The following is a 17,503-nucleotide window of genomic DNA, read 5'->3' on the forward strand; positions in this document are numbered from 1 at the left end:
CCACCTGTCATGGCAGCCCTGGCCAGCGTGACTGGGCAGCCTGGCACAGCTCCCTCCTCTCCAGCCGTGGATGGAGCTGCCCTGGGAATGACCCTGCTCCCCCACCTGCCTTCACAGCAACACCTGTATCTCACACAGCTGCAAAGCTAGTTAGGCTCCTAAGGTTCTTTTCACCTTCATTCCTGCTCTACATGGATTTACTGTGCATGAGGGACTGAGCAACAAGACAGAGGGAAGAAGACCAGCGTGCTTATCTGTAGATCATGTGTTCATCGGTACCAGAAACACCCAGGTGGTATTTCCATCACTTCCCTGCCTACCTGGGCCAAGTCCAGCAGTACTTGACATCCAGTCCTGAGGGCCAAACCACTTCTCACCCCGCCTTGTTATGTACTTGAACACATGTCTTTTTGCTTTTTTGGCTTCACTTGCTTCTGTCTGACATTTCTTTCTTCACGTTCCACGCAGCACTGCCCAACACAGAGCATGTGCATGACCAAAGACTGACAGCAGTGATAATTATGCTGGGCAACTGGCAGTGTCTTGGGGAAAAAAAGAACCCACATTCTCAGTACATCTAGCTCCTGATAATTAGGCATTTATTAGTATTAGATACTTACAATACATCCTTTCTCATTAAGTAACTCAAGCTTGAGTACTCACTCTGACTTAGGGAACTGAGAAAGGACTTGCACGTTTTCCTGTCACTGCCACATTTCTCCAGAGCAGTGAACACACTGGGATCAGCCCCAGCTGACTGATGCCCATCCACAATTGTGGAGCCAAACTCCTATCTTCTGTAGACTGCCTTGTGACCCTGTGGGATGAGAAGTTTATAAATCAAGGCAGAATACAGCCACAAGGCACAGAGAGAAGCTCCAAATTTATTTCTGTGTTTAGCAGCTAAACTGATGATTAAAGCACCTTAGATTTAAAGCCTCTGCTCCAGCATCACAGGCAAAGTGGCAAAGGGGAATCCAAATAAACGTATTAAAAGAACATCTGTCATCTCAGCAAAAAAAAAAAATAAAAAAAAATCAGAGAGATAGTTCTTTCTTCCCTGTTCCTCCTCAGCTGGAACTCTCTGGACTTGATGTTTATGACAATTAAGTTCCAACTTTAACTCAAAGAACTGCCATAGTTGCTGAGGATGAATGGAAAGTTTCTGGGTGTAGGTACATGGCCCTGCTCATAGAAGCATGAAGTTAATGAAGGAATGAAGTTAATGATGTTTTTACAGTGCACCAGGAGGAATCCAGGTGAGTTCCTAAGTGAGGGGAACAGACAGGTGCTGCAAAACCCGTAACAACCATTCAAACGGCACAGCTGAGAAGTTGCTCTTGCAATCTCAATTCCAAAACCTCCCACATGCCTGTCACTGACCCTCAGGTGTGCTGGCAGGTCCTGGTCTCCTCTGCTCCCTCTCAGAGATGTAATGCAGAACTTCTCCCCATGCTAGCTGTGTTCTCCCAACAACATCACCCCTGGCACAGGACAGACAGCCCACCTTGTTGGGCTCAAGGCTGAAATGTGATCAAGAAATAATCATGGGAAAAAATGGGAATTTTGTTCAAGTTATTGAAGCATGAGGCAGGGATATAAAAATGGGAGACACAACAGTTAAAAAAAAGGTCACAGTGGCATTTCAGCCATTCAGTAGCTTCAGAGCCAAGTGAGTAGATGGAATCACAGAATAGCTGGGGTTGGAAGGGATCTCTGGAGATCATCCAGTCCAACCCCTGCCAAGGAAGGGTCACCTGGAGCAGGTGACACAGGAACATGTCCAGGTGGGTTTGGAATGTCTCCAGAGAGGGAGACTCCACAATCTCCCTGGGTACCTGATCCAGAGCTCTTTTTCCCTTCCTCATGCTGAGGTGGAACTTCTTGTGTTTTAGTTTATGGTCATTGCTCCCTGTCCTGTTACTAGAACCATTGAACAGAGGCTGGCACCATCCTCTGACACCCCCTGGAGATATTTATGTGCATTAATCAGATCCCCTCTGAGCTTTCTCTGCTCCAGACTAACCAGACCCAGCTGCTGCAGTCTCCCCTCATATGAGAGATGCTCCAGACCCCCTCACCACCTTTCTAGCCTCTGCTGGACTCTCTCCAGCAGCTCTTCGTCTTTCTTGAGCTGTGCACAAGCATCTGCACAGCATTCACTATGGGTTACCTGAGGCCTGACCAAGCAGCTCCACCACGACTTCACTGGGCACCCTGACCCCACTGGTCCCGAGAAGGGAACCCTTCCTTGCAAAGTCACAGGAAACAGGCAAAGGCTGCTTCTGCAAGGGAGCTGCTCTGAGAAACCAGAAGGTCACTTAACTATGACAAAATGGTTCCAATTAGTCTTCCCTGCTCAAATGGGCTTCAAAAACAAACTCAAGATACCACTGACCTGGCATCTCATGGGTGAGTAACCTTTTAGTCTGGCCTGTAACATTAATGTGAATAGATGAAATTGCTACTGTGAGACACGACCCAAAGGAGCAAGTGGCAGCTCCATTACTGGCCTCAGGATCTCCATGGTAACACTGTGACCCACGTCTTTGTTCCCTTTCTAAGCCAACAACATAAACCACAGCAAGTTTCAGGATACACCCACACCATCCTTGCACTGGCTGATGCTGGAAGCGGCCTGAAGCCCTCAGAGATGAGATTTCACCTCCCTGCTCTGTCCTGAGCTCAGGCCACCTACAACTCCTTCCAGAGCACAGGCTCTTCCCAAAAAGGCCACCTCCCTCTCATCAGCACAGGGATACACTGACAGCAGGGCCAGCTGCACTGCTGGGTCTGTCCTGAAGACAGGACAAACATCCTCTAGAGAAAAAGGCCAACCTGGTGCTTACCCTGAAGCAGGCTGGGCTGGCAGCTCCACAGTCTAAACCCAGGAAATTGAATGTCCCACTCAGAGCACTGCATAGCTGCAGCTTTGCTTGCTAGTGGCACAGACAGCTCAGCTCACAGGTTACTCAGCCTGAAGCACCCCAGCCTCACCAAGGGTTTCTCTAACTCCATGCCAGTTTCTGGCAGCATCAGGAAGCTCTTCTGTGCCTGGCTGCTCCCTCCACACATACTCACAGCCACCTGGCTTGGGGAAGCTCATAAGAGTCATTTTGTCCTTATACACTCACACTGATGACTGAAACATCATGCAAAAAACAAAGGAAAGACACAAATATTACTTTTTTTGAGCTTAAAAAGAAGTTTTTCCAGTTTCAGGTAACCACCCCCTTTGGTTTGTCCTGATACAAACCAGTAGCCATGCTGGTTTAGCAGGAGCCATGGAGAATTTGGCTCAAGGCCTGCTAGGCAGCTCCTGCCCAAGGCCCATCACCTCTGCAGCACCAAGGACACCATATATTTGATCTCTCCCTCTCTCGTTTCCAAAGCCTTTCCCACACAGCTTGGTCAGAGCAGCTGGTCACAGTGGGCAGCCCAGTGCTGCATCCTACAGCCCCCACTCCAGCAGCAGCAGCCACCCTCCCAATAAGCCCACTAAGTAAAACAGATTAAAAAGGTAACAGGAAAAACCCCCCATAGCTCCCTCCTGATCCTTGTGTCTGAACCCCAGCTCACCAGCATGCATCCCTGCTTCCTCAGACAGCAGGGAATTTCTCCAAGGCTCTGCTTGCTGTCCTTTCCAATTGTCACTACCCCATGCCCTGGTACCTTTTGCTCTCATAGTTCTAGAACATGGAGATAAAATCTAATGCATTATCTCACTGTGGGGCCTCTGACACCTAAACTGGAGAATGCCCAAAATTCCATGAGCTTTGTGAGATTCTGAGTGATTACTTTGTCCATGCTTTAGTCTCTGCAGCCCTTTTACACTTCCCTTTCACATTTCAATCCCTTTCTGCATCTTTCTTCTAAGTCTGTCCTAAGGGACACCTACTCCTACATTAACAGGTACCAGAAAGCTACAAAAGACAGCAAAAACTCTGGCCACAGCCTTGGATGCAGAATTAATTTTGAACACGGCAGAGCGCTCTTTGTGGGAACCTTCCCAGACCTCCAGCCTGCATGAATAAACCAACAATTAATAGAGACAGGAAGAGAGCAGGAGATGCATCACCACCCGGGCACCAGCTCCCTCAACACATCCATATCCTGTCACCTGCAGCGAAGTCCAACTCTTCCTTTCTTTCTAATTCCTCAAAATATTTTAAAGATCAGGGGGAAAAAAATCTGAGCGATCCCGAAGGGACAATCCCATCATCCTCTGCATTCATACCCCATCAGGCAACTGCTCTGTTCCAAAAAGGAAACAAAGGGAAGAAAACTGTATTATCATCATCCCTGACATAACCTCTGAGAAAGAAAAGAGGTAAATGCACCTCCCCAGTCACCTGGGAAAAACCTCTTCCAGAGTAAGACACTAGAGAGTTGCATAGGAATAGTCACACAATGTTTCTGAGCCACGAAGTTCTTGGGCCTCGCATCAGGAAGAATCAGAAGTTGTAACCAACAAACGCTCCCCCTCACCCTTCCCCCCTCCAGGTACACTCTGCAACACCTGCAAGCCTCTCTACCTCATGCAGCTGTGCAACCCCACACTCCCTGCCCCAGCAAAGCAAGCAGAGCATGAACACACTGCTCTTTTACTGAAAACAGAAGGTAAACACAAGCCTTGCACATAACTCAGCCCTTGGACGAGGCAGCTGGCCCGTCCTACTGATCTACAATCCCTCTGCAGCTCTTCATTAGCACTCCCCAGTTTCTCCAAGACATTCAGCCACACACAAACACACAAACTCTGCAGAGCAGCCACCACAAATAGAAGCGACGACTGAAGAAGCAGCTCTTTGATCAGCCATGGCATGTGAAGTTATGAGGGATGCAAAAGCCTTTATATCTTTTCCTTTCCTTGAAGGGACTAAAAAGATAAAGGCAACTAAAATGGACAATCCTCAGACAACAAAGTGCAGTAGAAGGAGCAAGCTGGGGCAGTGTCTGCACACTTGGTATCTCCTTCCACATCTCCATAGATCTCCTGGGGCTGCCTGGGGTGTCAGAGCTTCACCTCTCTGCTGAGGAGCTGAACCAGCAGATAAAGCAGCAAAGAAATGACATCCCAAAGATTCACACCCACCTCATTTTCTGCATGAGGATTGCCCTGCACAGGGAGAGAGAAGGGTTCTAGCTCTTGCTCTACCTCCAAAAAAGGAGGATCCAGCCCTTCCCTCCTCCATTTATGCCTTCATTGTTCCACTGATGGCTCTACCACCCTCCTGCTCCTCAAAAGCCACACCTCTTTTCCCTCTCTGCATTCATCAGTGACTTTAAACACTTCTTAAACCATTTTTTTCTGGACTGAACCAAGGCCTGCCTCTTTCCAGTCATATTTAGGCCAGAGCCTTCATCCCAGCTCAGTCTGCTGGCAGTGCAAGGAGCACCTGGGTACACAGCTGGGGTTATGACAGCAGAAACAGGCCTGTCCCACCAGGTACAAGACTTAAGGTGAAAGCTCTGAGCTGACAGACATACACAGGCACCAAGGACTCAATTCTCTGGAGCTCAGAGCGTTCAGGACCTAAGGCACCAACACATGCAAGTGGGAATTCAACCACAGGACACAGGCGGGCTTTGCAGGGGAGCTCCTCCCTGCTCACATTGCCTCTGCCTGCTCTCTGAGGAGCTGGAGCCGATTCAGTCCCTCTAGATTGTTAGCTGCACTACCTAATTAGTGCTTGTTTTTATTTTCTTTAGTTTTCACTTAGAGTCAGGATTAAAAACACGGAGATGCATTTTTTTGTGTTTGGACTTGGTTGTTTATTAAATCTTATCTAAAGTACAGAGAGTTCTGCAACACTTCTAGCTACTAGCTAAAAGCGAGCAAAATGGAGGCAAATCTAGTTAGTTATAAAGCTTTTTTAAAGCTAAGCAGTTCAATAAAGAACTAACACCTGTATTATTTATACCTTTGACCCGATAACTGAACTCCTGTGACTTGTAGCGTAGCACTAACTGTTCAACCAGAAACTACTACTTGAAAGCATGAAGAAGGAAAAAGATAGAAAGACACAACACCCAAAAACTTACATCTTGTCCCATACCTATTACTGTAGTCTAAAAATCCTAAATTCCAAATCCTTCACTACTCGAAACTACACACTTTTATTCTAACTACACACTTGTGATTCTAACTTCATCACTCAAATCTGGAAGCGTTCTTCAAGGCCTCAAGTCCAAAGCAGTGTTCTTCTGGGGGTCAGTGTCAGAAAACAGAAAGTTCAAAACTCGCAGGCTTCTGGGTTCCAACCCTGGACCTGTGCTATGCCTTCAACTTCTGCAGCAGAGACCCTTCATTTGTTTCCCTGGAGTCACTGGGTGACAGCTCCTGCTGCAGCTCCAGCATCCTGCCCAGCCAAAGGTGAAGCCTCCTGAACAAGTGATCCTGAGACAGAATCTCTGCAGGAAGGAAAGATGTGACTTCCCTGTGATTGGGCTGCTGGGATGAACTAAAGGGAGCCAAATTTTCTACTTGCAGTGTTTTTTATTGGATAGCAACCTTCCTACTGGGGTTATTTATAAAGAAGTGTTACAGACTGTGTTAAGTTATACGCTGCAGAATTTCAAAAGATGACTTAAAAATTACGATTCTTTTTTTACCTCCCCCTTTCCTCAGAATTTAGAGTAATTTCTAGGGAATTTTATTTCTTTCCAAGTGAATACTTAAGGACCCCAGAAGTATTGTGGTATTTCCAAGTGTGTCTCTCACTGCTCGATTCTTGCCTGTGGCAACTAAATTCTCCTGGATTCAAAAACAATCTCAAGGTTGATACACCAAGGGGCAGTGGGTGAGAAGGCTTCCCCAGAGAGTTTATGGATGTCACAAGCACAGACAGGGCTGAAATGCTGCTCTGGGCAGCCTGGCTGTGAGACACAATTCAGGAGTCACATCAGCTCCCTTTCCATGCTCTGCTTACTTACAAACAGGAGCAAACAGGAGCCCCCCAAGGATGTGTTAAACAGCAGCTTGTTAAATGCACATCACAGAGGCTCCTACTCCCTGGATCTGATCAGGGCTGCCCAGGCTCCGGGCACCTGAACAGATCTGCAATTTCCTTTTGTCTCCATCAGAGATTCTATTCTCTGCCTGGCCCCAACATGACCCCACAGGTACTACAAGGGCACTACAAAGTGAGCAGGAGCCAACACTTCTCCCTGTTGGAAACTGGGGTGAGTGGGCTGCAAAAGGGACTGGCAAAGACTCCAGGTGACAGAAGTAGCTGCAGAAATGGCCACGATGGAAGGAACAACAACAAAAAAAAAGGTTTGCACCAAACCCCAGCCCTTCTTTCCCTTTCCCTTCCTACCTCCACACGCTGTTCTCAGGTCAAGTATTGCAAATAAAGTGTCACTGGAGTTATTCATGAAAAGAAACCAAGGAAACCTCAGTACATTGTCTTAGAGCCTTTCCATTCACAACATTAGCACAATTCAGCCAAGGACAACTTGAAGGTCATTAGAACAGATCCAAGAAAAAAGGAAAGGACTCAGCTGGCTGCCAAAGACTGTGTGACTGCTCTTATAGCAAGAGGGATCTCCTTTACAGGCTTAAACACACACAGCTTACCTAAAATGATAATATCACTCTACATTACATTCTATTTAATAACTTTATCCCCTACACAACAGTTCAACAGCACAGAACAATTTGCTACTTGTTCACATGGACTTTCTGTGGATTCCACAGGATTTTATGTAGGTTTTGCAATGAATTTATTGCCTGCATAATATTTTCTTTCATCACAGAGAAGACACAGCCCTGTTAGAAGTCAGGTGAGTTTATCTTGAGCTCTCCTGCCCATCAAGCATAACTCATGATAAGCTGCTGGGGACAATATCTACATGGAAAATACTGACACATTAGCCAGCACATGTAGTGGCTTCATCTAGACAAATATCAGTTTAACCCCTGTTGAAGCAAACACTGGGGATAAATCCAGATGTCACCTTTGCCAGCAAGGATTCACACCAGTGAACAGAATATAACTCACCTGGTTTTTTATACCCCAGTGAAAGCAAAACCTAGGAGTCACAAACCAAAGCAGAAGGCTTGTGGAGTGGGGACTTTCCAGCTGCAACTTTTCCTAAGGACATCAGCTGCAGGGGTGAATTTATGGCAGGGCACTTATCCCCTAACTAAACTCTTCCCCACAGCCCACCCAAGCCTTGGGTCACCAAACTGCCTTTTCTCCTTGGGGACAACTCCTCCTGCCGAGATCTCTCTCTGTTTATGACAGATAAATAAATGCACTTATTATTCTAAGGCTCTTAACCACAGGTGCAGGCACACAAGGACATAAGCAAGGCACATCAGTTCTCTTACCTGAGCCGTTTCTGCCTTCAGGATGGTTTTGTGAAAGGTATTCTCCAAAAGCCCTCGCCGCTCTGTGTCCCAGCATCAGGAGGCAGCCAAGGAGAGAAAGAGAGATTTGTCATGCTTAGAGACCAAGGAAAGCAGGAACAGTTCCACACCAAAGCACTGCTGTGCTCCTGCAGCTGCCATTCCCTCAGCCTCAAGTGACACCCATGGAAATACACTGCCAGAGCAGTGAGGCTTCCTCACTACACACCAGGATTCCAGTGGTTCTGGTGGAACATCAGTGCTCTGCTGGCCAAAGGGGGAAAGAGAGCTGGACTAGAAGTCCAGGACTAGCTTAGGCTTTAGCTTCTCTCTTATAAATACAAAAAGACAGAACTGAACTGTACCTGCATGAAATCTGTGATGCACACAGGAACTGGCTCACTGTCTCCAGCCCCCCTGAGTTAAGCCCCTCCTGGCAGCCCAGGAAGGAGGCATCTCCACCCCAGAACCAACCACCACTCCAGGCTCCTACAGGTCCTAAAGGCTCCCACTTGGGAGCCATCACAGCTCAGATGTGGATACTAATCCCCATTTTACCTACCCAAACCCTAAGTTTTCAAGCCTCAGCTATGTCAGTATTTGGATTACTGGACAAGCTTGTTTGAGAGACATGGACAACCTCCCACAAAAGCAGTTCCTGCTTCTCTGGTGGATTCCAGTCCTGTGGATGACCGAGATTTTACTGGAATATATTAAGAATCAAGCAAGCAGGGTGAGATCAACCCTTATCACACATCCAGGCCTACGTAAGAGAGCAGACCTATGAATATTCCAACCAAGGAAGAGCTTTCTGCTTGCAACCCACACAGGAAAGGAATCCTTGGTCAAGGCATGGAATACAGTAACCTCCAGACTCCAACTGCCAGGGCATTTGCAATGTCCTGATGCCATGATTATTCTGCACGCAACAGACCTGTGACAAGAGAGCAGATACTAGAGCCACATTTTCCCCAGGTTTGTAGAACAATCTCAAGGTCTCCTGCTCCTCAAATGGGCTGAGCTGCCACTGGGCAGCCCAGGGTGGAGACTGGCAAAGAGGGAGGTGAAACAGCCACTCACCTCCTTGGCAAGCCAAGCCAAGCCAAGCAACCCAGAGCTGAGCACCCTCAGCCCTCAAGCACATCAGCATCTCCTGGGGAAGGACCAGACTTGCTGCAACAAGGAATACTCTCCATATCAAGGCATCACATCCACTGTCCTCCTCCTTCAGAGGTGCTCAGTCTCAGAATATCCTCTTCAGTTCAAGATGCTGCAAAAGGCTCATAATGGCCATCAAATACCTACGTGGAAAATGGCTTTGACCTCCAAAACCACCTTCTCCTTTGCATATCACAACTTGTGTAGCCAGGATCTTCCCCACTGCTTTTACACACCACCTCCCAGAGGAGAAAAGGTTAACAAGGCTCCAATGCACTTCCCAGAGTGACTTGGGCTGGAAGGAGTGGGAAGTCCATTTGTCATCCACAGCCGGCAACACAAGATCAATATGAACGATGAAGAAAGAGTAATTTAATCTCCCTGGGACTAAATTTCAGCACAGTCAAATGCAAAATGCTTTGGAGCAGCACAGCTGGAGATGTGCAAGAAGAAAGGCTGAACCTTCTGTATCTTTTCAGACTAACAGACAACACTGAGGTTTTCCCTGTTTTCGGATTCTTACGTATCCAGTCTCAGGCTGTACCTTTAAACACTGGCTTGGGGTGGCAGCTGCCCAAACTGTGCTCCTCAGTGCCTAACACCCCCAGAGATGGTCACACAGAGGCTGTCACATGGGGAGCTCTACAATCAGCCCACAAATCCCACTATGAAGAGCAAAGGGGTGACCATCGCGGTTCACCCATTCAGAAGGACAAGCATCTCCCATTTCACCCATCCAGGAGGACAAGCACCTCATGGGTGTTCCTGGCACCCTCATCCTTTCTGCCCAGACAAAAAAGACTTGATCCTGGAGCAACACACTAATACAAAGTTGGGAACTGGGGTGTGGCTGCTCCAGGGAAGTGGTTGAGTCAACATCCCTGGAAGTGTGGATGTGGCACTGGGGGACATGGTTTAGTGGTGGATATGGCAGGACTCGGTTTGCAGCTGGACTCATTGACCTTGGAGGTCTTTTCTAACCTTAACAATCCTACGATTTTAACATTTGTCTACTCAGCTGCAAGAGATTTACTGAGCTGCTCCTGTAACTCCATCTCAGAGGTGGTTAAGGCTCAGCCAAAGCCACAGCTGATCTTGCACACCACTGGCAACAGCACAGCTTTAATAAGATGGCTGGGCATGAGATTCCAAGATATCTTCTACCAAAACTTCTGGGACTCCAAGGCATCCCACAGAAATGTTTGTCCTTGCAAGGCATCACCAACACCATTCACAAACAGGGCATGCACTTAGATCATTGGGAAAAACTTTGAAGCTTCTCTTTTGCATCAGTAGTTAATCCATGTAGAAAAAAATAACAGCAAGCAAGTTTTCAGGTAAATTATCAGTGAGAGAAGATGGTGATTTACACAGAAAATGCTGAAATATGATGATAGCCTGCAACTAGTTCAAAAGCTTCAAATTCATCTGTCATTGTCTCCATTCATCTCTTCGCTAATGCCCGAGGCTGTTTTGTCTGTCTAAAAATCTGAACCACTGCTTCACCTTTAGCTTGCAAACCATGGGCTCAAAAAAACAGTACAAAGCATTTCCTAAGATCCAAACTGACAACTGGCTAAGACAGAGCCAGAGGACCACTGCTGCCCTCCAGCCCACCTTATTCCATGGTGAAAACAGTGTCAGTCAGAGAAGAGCCTAGGCTGGAAGGTGCTGCAGTGTCTCTAACCTCACTCTATTTTCCCTGAGCAGAGGAGGATACAGTCCCAGGTGCCAGAGCTCCCGGAGAACGTCACACCCAGAGAACAGGCCATATCCAGAGCTCTTGTGCAGGTCAGTAGCACAGCCAAGGAGCACAGAGCTGCTCAAAAGCGCTGCTCCCTGCCCAGGCTGAACCTGCAGTTCTGTCCTGGCCATTCCACCCTGTGCCTCTCAGACCCTTCAGCCAACCCAAGAGCAAACCAACGTGGGCCCTGGGCACAGCTCCCCAGCCCTGCCTGCACAGCACAATGTGCAACGGGGGGTTTCCAGCCAATTACACCAGAAATTTCACACTAATTATTCTGCCTACTATCTCAGTGGTTCCCTTCTACATTCCTGCTTTCTGAGTGCCATTGGCTTCTCCTCGGCCATGCCTCAGTGGATCTCCCGCAGATGTCTGCACGTGCCCTTTGCCAAGGGGACTCTGATGGCCACAGTTGCTCCTTATGGCTCCTTGTCCCTTGCCAAGCCTTTTGAGGCTTTTCCCTGCCCTCACTCCCCTAACAGTTGCCCCAGTCCACCAGCATCAGCCTGGACTGTTATTGTGCAATTTCTCCACTCTCCTTAGCTACCCATCAACTTGATCAAAATAAAGCCAGAGCAAAATTCAAACAGATGGTAGCTGTTCTATTCATCCCATTCTTGTCTCTCTCTTTTATCTATTACCACAAGTCACACAATCAGACTTTTCTCTGAGCTCAGCTCTGCCTCCACTATTGCTGCCAATGGAGTTCAAGACCCCTCACACCATTGGACAGCGCTGGACATACGCCCCTTCAACTGGGCTCTGAGCAGAGACACCTTGGGATAATTTAACTGGCAAGAGATGAAAAAGAAAATTTGTTTCACATAAATAAGATGGAGAACAAGGTGCCTTACAGCTCCATGGGCCGGTGAGCTATAACCCTGAGCGTATGACACTGCAACAGCTGCATACAAATGAGCAGGTAGCACTGAGAGGTGATCAGCTGATGACAGGACAAGTTTAGCCCTGACTCATCTGGAGAGAGGTTTTCATTTTAGTGGCAGACCAGACCTGCATGTCACACAGTCAGCACAGCTTGATTTAACAAAAGGACATTAAGCAGGGACCAGGGCTCTAATACACTGTACTGCTCAGTCTAACCAGCACAGACCGGCCTCAGAAAACACCAGCATTTCCTCCAGCATTCCATCAGAATGGCTCCAGGGAGGAAAGGGGGGACAGGGCAGCACAACACAGGCAGCAAAGGCAGCTGCCCTTCTGGGGGCATCTTCCAGTACTCACTGTGCCTCAGATGTCAGAGCTGGACTCGGGTCTGGAAGAGAACTGTGAAGAAGCACAGACAGTCTAGACAGAGATTTGCTCGAAGGAGCAAAGCCACCAAATAACAGAGATCTCAATTACAATGTAATAAGCACAGAATGGCCTTCATGTCTCTGAAATAATTACATCAGCAGGATAAAAGGGGCCTTGATGCACAGGAGTAGCTATAAGAAACTGATGCACATAAATTTATCCACCAAACTGACACTTACAGAGTGAAGAAACGCAGACTGAAACACTCAGATATACAGGAAAGACCTCAGATAACTCACTTAAAGAACAGCAGCGAGCTAAGCAAAACTTGGACTACTCAGGAGTATTACATGGAAAAATAAAGAACACCCACCACCTTCTCATGCTCCTTCAGAAGTAATGCCCAGAGGAGTTGCAGCAGGAATCTGTTATGACAGCATCCGACAGTGCTGCATCTCAGGAGAGAAGAGACCTGCATCATCAGACCTGTGTCCTCCTACAGCAGCAATCCTGCTCTTGTCATCAAGCAGAGAAGGGAACACCTCCAGCACATCCACAGTTAACAGCTCAGTTATTAAAGACTATTGACACCTACGTTATTTAAGCCTAATAGTAACAATACCCTGACAAAAATTAGTTTTCTAAAAGATCTATGTAGAGAAATGGTAGATGGAAAATTTTAATTTTAAAATTCTCACACTCAATAAAGGGAGACAATGTCAGCAATGGGTCATAGAGACCCCAGAGTACTGGAACAATTTATGATCACAAAGTTTGGACAGAAGAGAGGAGGAACAGGCAAAAGTTGAAAGAAAAAGACAATCAAAGAGTTCATACCACTCATCTGAAAATTCACAAGCAGAAAAGAAGAATATAGACTCCATGAAGAATCCCAGGCTAAGCCAAAAATCACTCATGCAACAAGAAGTCTGAGATAAGGTACACGGACACTTACCTCTACATTTCATTAATGAAAAATTTACCCTTCTGCAGCAACTAATGCCCTGTTCAAAGCTACTCTTCATCCCTCTCTAGGCAGGAAGAGGAGTGAGAACACATTCTTATCCCTCTGTGGGCTATCCTGGACTAGATGCCAAGGTCATGGAATTGGGCAAGACAAAACACACTCTCAACTCAAATATTTCCTGTGCTAACTACTGCAGGAAGAGATGGTTCTGGAACACCCAGCAAAAGCCTAATGTCTGTTTGCTCTCAACAACACACTCTCCCAAAGTACAACTGTAGGCCAGCACAATACAAAGCAAAGCTGAAGGAAAACATCCGCTTTATTGCCTCATTTAGGGTGCCAGTGTTTTCCCGTAGGTGTCAAGGCAGCAAGGGCAACGAAAGCCCATTTCTGAAGGGCTTTGGTTTATCTGCACCCTTGGAAAAGTTCTAAGGAAGCCAAGGAGCACAGGTCAGACAGCCACAGCCAGGGCACTGGAGAGGCTGTCAGCAGAGGGGCAGCATCAAGGTCACCGCTCAAGGACAACTGCGTCAGCCCTGTCTTTGGCTCTGGGGCCCAGGAGCTGCAGGGCAATAAAAGCACACGCAGGGAGGGAAGAATCCCTCCCGACACGGAGATCTTGCATCCAAGCCTTTCAGAGGTGATCAAACAGCAGCACCAAGCACAGCCCGTTCCCGGCTGTGAGGGTGCTGCAACTCCCCCAAGAGAAGATGACCACAGAGACCAAAGTCAGCAGCATCCTGGGTGCTCTCCACAGTGTTGGCACAGAGCAATTGTACCCTTAGTTTGCAATAAGCTACTTAGAAGACCCAGCACACAACGAGATGCATGGAGCTTGATTAATGCTCCTGGGACACAAGACTTCCAAGTCGCTCTGCAGAGATTTCAATCTAACAGCCCAGGGAACCTGCACCTCCTGCCTGGATCCCATTACTCACACCAGCAAACAAGCCCTGCTCCTTGCTCAGTAAGACAGTCAAGTGTGCACACACACGCCAGCCACATGTAAGAAACACACACTGAGATCACTCGGACTTGCAGTGGAATTCCAGGAGATAATTTCTCTCTCTAAAGAGAAGTAATGAGAAATATGAACAGGACAGAGCCCCGAAGATGCAGAGAAGCAATCCCAGGGCATCTCCTTCTGCAGCACAAGAACACGGATCCCCCAGCTGCCTACACCCACAGGGCTCATAATCATTGCAGCAGTGCTACCCATACAGGTGACCGAAGTGCCCAGCCCTCGTGGGATGGACAGAACAGTCCCTCTGTAGCTTTATCCAGTGTCCTACAGAGTCCTTGCTGTACGTAAGGATGTGGGAGATACACAGAGGAGGACCAAGGGCAGAGCAGAGGAGCTTTGTGCGATGTGCTCCAGGAAACCTTTCAGCAGGTGGGTCGTTGCCACTGTAGGAATTCTAAGCATGACAAAGCCCACGGGAACAGGGACTGAGCTGTGCCTGGAGCAGCAGGATGGAGGCACATGGAGAGCACCTGTCACCACCAGCATCTTCTCCATGCAAAGACGCTCTGCAGGGAGCCCCTCAGCAAGTTTGCTGACCTCCTCAGATGATTTTTGGATGAGGAATTTCTAGCACAGGTATTAAGAGGGAGACACATAAAAGCACCTGTCCTGTGTCATGGCCTATGTGACCAGACACTCCTCAAGGGCATTATGTCCCCCAACCCAAATCCACTCATAAATTTTCTGGTCAAACCACCTTAATTCACACCATCCAGAGACACCTCAGAGCTCCCACAAACCTGTACCTGCAGCCTGTCAGCAGTCACAGCAGATATGAAGCAAACCAGAGCCCCCGAGGCACCTCCTAGACTCTACACATTTGATAGAACCTGAGCAGCATCTGCCCACCCTGGTGTAGGCTAACAAGTCATTACATTCAAAACACATTAGTCGCTCCCCAACACCCACACTACCATTTGAAATCCTACCAATTACTGAGTGTGTTGTTTGTGTGACTGCCGAATCCCACTCCCAGAACCCCATCACAGCACTTATGGTGCTTTACGTGTCATTTCTGTATACGCACCTGGCTGACATCACCACAAAGAATCCCACTTCCAAATCTCTGAATGCCATGGAAAGCATTAATGTTTTCATTACTGGTTATGGACAGGGTGCAACAAAACGTGGGTAAAAGCTGCAGGCTCTGCCTGGAGAGCTTTCCCTCGAGATACTCCAGAGTCTGAAGGATGGATTTCTTTACAACTCAAGCAGATGGCAAGATACAGACAGCTTTGCATCTCTACAAGCCACAAGACTTCTCTTTCCTCCCAGTACAGCACAGATGCCGTAACGCTGAGTTACAGAGAGGTGACTGAGATCTTTCAGCAACACGGAATGAGTCCTACACACCACTCCAGGTTATTCTAATACAATTTTGTCTAACAACACAAAGTAGGTGTTACATAATGCAGCTGAAAAAGTTTCATTTCTCCCTATTTTTCCCCAGCAGCAAAGAGCCAGTCTAGCTGAAGCAGAGACAGTGACAGAGCTACCCCCTGGCACAGCTGTACTGAAGGAGCAGCTAAAAAGCTGCGCCAATGCCCCCAGATAGTCACCGGATGGCTGTTGTGAGACTTGCGCTGCAGCGTGGGAGAAGGGTCCTTTCATCTGGGAAAGGTCACCAAGGCAAAGCTCATCTTTGACAGCTTTTTAAATCTAAGTACATTAAGGAGCAAATATATCTTCTCGGATCTCCCATGGTCGATAATGAAAAGCATTAGGACCAGGTATGGAGTGAAACGCTACACTGTAGGACAAGCAATATATAACCAGAACAGGCACAATATAGAACCCAAATCCCTTAGAACTGGTCCATATAGTGGCTTGGGACAGTACTGGGGAAGGTGCAGATTCTCACAGAGTAATTTTTCCATTCAAAGGAGCGAGGCCCCTTGAAGGAGGCTGCTGACTTTGCCCTCGGACACGCACGAGGCATTTCAGCCGCGGGAGCAACCACCGAGCAAACGGACCGCGCTTCCGAATTCCCGAAGATTATAAAGATCCATCCCCGAAAAATTCACTTCTGACACCCTCTTTGCCAACCCAGCAAATAAAACCCTTGAGGATGCTGTGGCCAGGCCGGCGGCGGGGACGCCTCTGGAGACAAGTCACCTCTCCAGAGGCTGAGGGTCCGCGGGGTGCAGGGGTGGTGGCACGGCCGCAAGTGTGCGGCGGCTTTGGGGGGATCGGGGCAGCGAGCGAGAGAGACCCGCCGGCAGCTGCCACTCCCCAGCCCCGGGATGGCCCTGGGGGACAAACCCGGGCTCGTCCCGAGGGTCTCGGGGTTCTCCCCAGCCCGGCACGGCCTCCGAGGCGGCCGGGGGCGAGCAGGGTCCCGGTACCGCGGGACCTCCCTGGGCCCCGCCGCGCCCCAGGCACCCACCTCACTTTGGCCGCCACGGACGACATGGCCTCGTTCCTGAGAGTCTTCCTTTTGGACACGGCTGTGCCCATATTCGCGCGGGGGGTCGCGGCCGGGGGAGCGCTCATCGCCGGGCCCCGCGGCTGCCCATGCCGGGGCGCGCCGCCGCCCCTCGCCGCCGCGCCGCCTCAGCGCCCCGCCATGCCGGCCCCCGGCCCCAGCCCGCGATGCGCTCCACCGCGGCCGCTGCCGCCCCATTGACTGCGGCAGGAGGGAGGGCAAGAGGGAGGGAGAGAAGGAGGGACGAACCCGCCCCACCGCCCAGGAAGCGCCGCTATATTTGGCCAGCGGCACCTCCTCCGCCCGCCTGACATCATGGCCGGGGAGGGGGCGCGGGCCCCGCCTCAGGGGCCGCGCGGGGCGCAGGGTCCCCCGCACGGGCGGTGTGTGGCTGCAGCGGGAGAAGGGAAGGGCGAGGCGACTCTTCTGGGGGCTGCAGCTCCTCCCGAGAGGCAGCACCCATCTCTGCCCTCTGTGACAGGGACAGGAGCCAGGGAACGGCTGGAGCTGGGCCAGGGCAGGCTCAGGCTGGAGATCAGGGAAAGGTTCTTCCCTGAGCCAGAGGGTGCTGGGCA

At 49.1% G+C, this 17,503-nt stretch overlaps 1 protein-coding gene across 5 annotated transcripts in view; it reads right to left on the minus strand.

The window, feature by feature from the left end:
- Positions 1-16,996, minus strand: part of NSMF (NMDA receptor synaptonuclear signaling and neuronal migration factor) — a 43,038-nt gene extending 26,042 nt beyond the window's left edge. For 3 of the 5 annotated variants that reach the window (XM_062505767.1, XM_062505765.1, XM_062505768.1), the window contains exons 1-2: positions 16,890-16,960; positions 8,339-8,400 (exon numbers count right to left, since the gene is read on the minus strand). In XM_062505767.1, the coding sequence (XP_062361751.1) occupies positions 8,339-8,400; positions 16,890-16,960 (133 nt within the window). Of the gene's footprint in view, positions 1-8,338; positions 8,401-16,889 lie in introns of all 5 variants that reach the window. The other 2 variants (XM_062505766.1, XM_062505764.1) reach the window with 1 other exon arrangement.
- Between the last annotated feature and the right edge of the window lie 507 nt (positions 16,997-17,503).

Source organism: Cinclus cinclus, chromosome 19 (genome assembly GCF_963662255.1).
Source record: "Cinclus cinclus chromosome 19, bCinCin1.1, whole genome shotgun sequence".
NCBI lineage: Eukaryota > Metazoa > Chordata > Aves > Passeriformes > Cinclidae > Cinclus > Cinclus cinclus.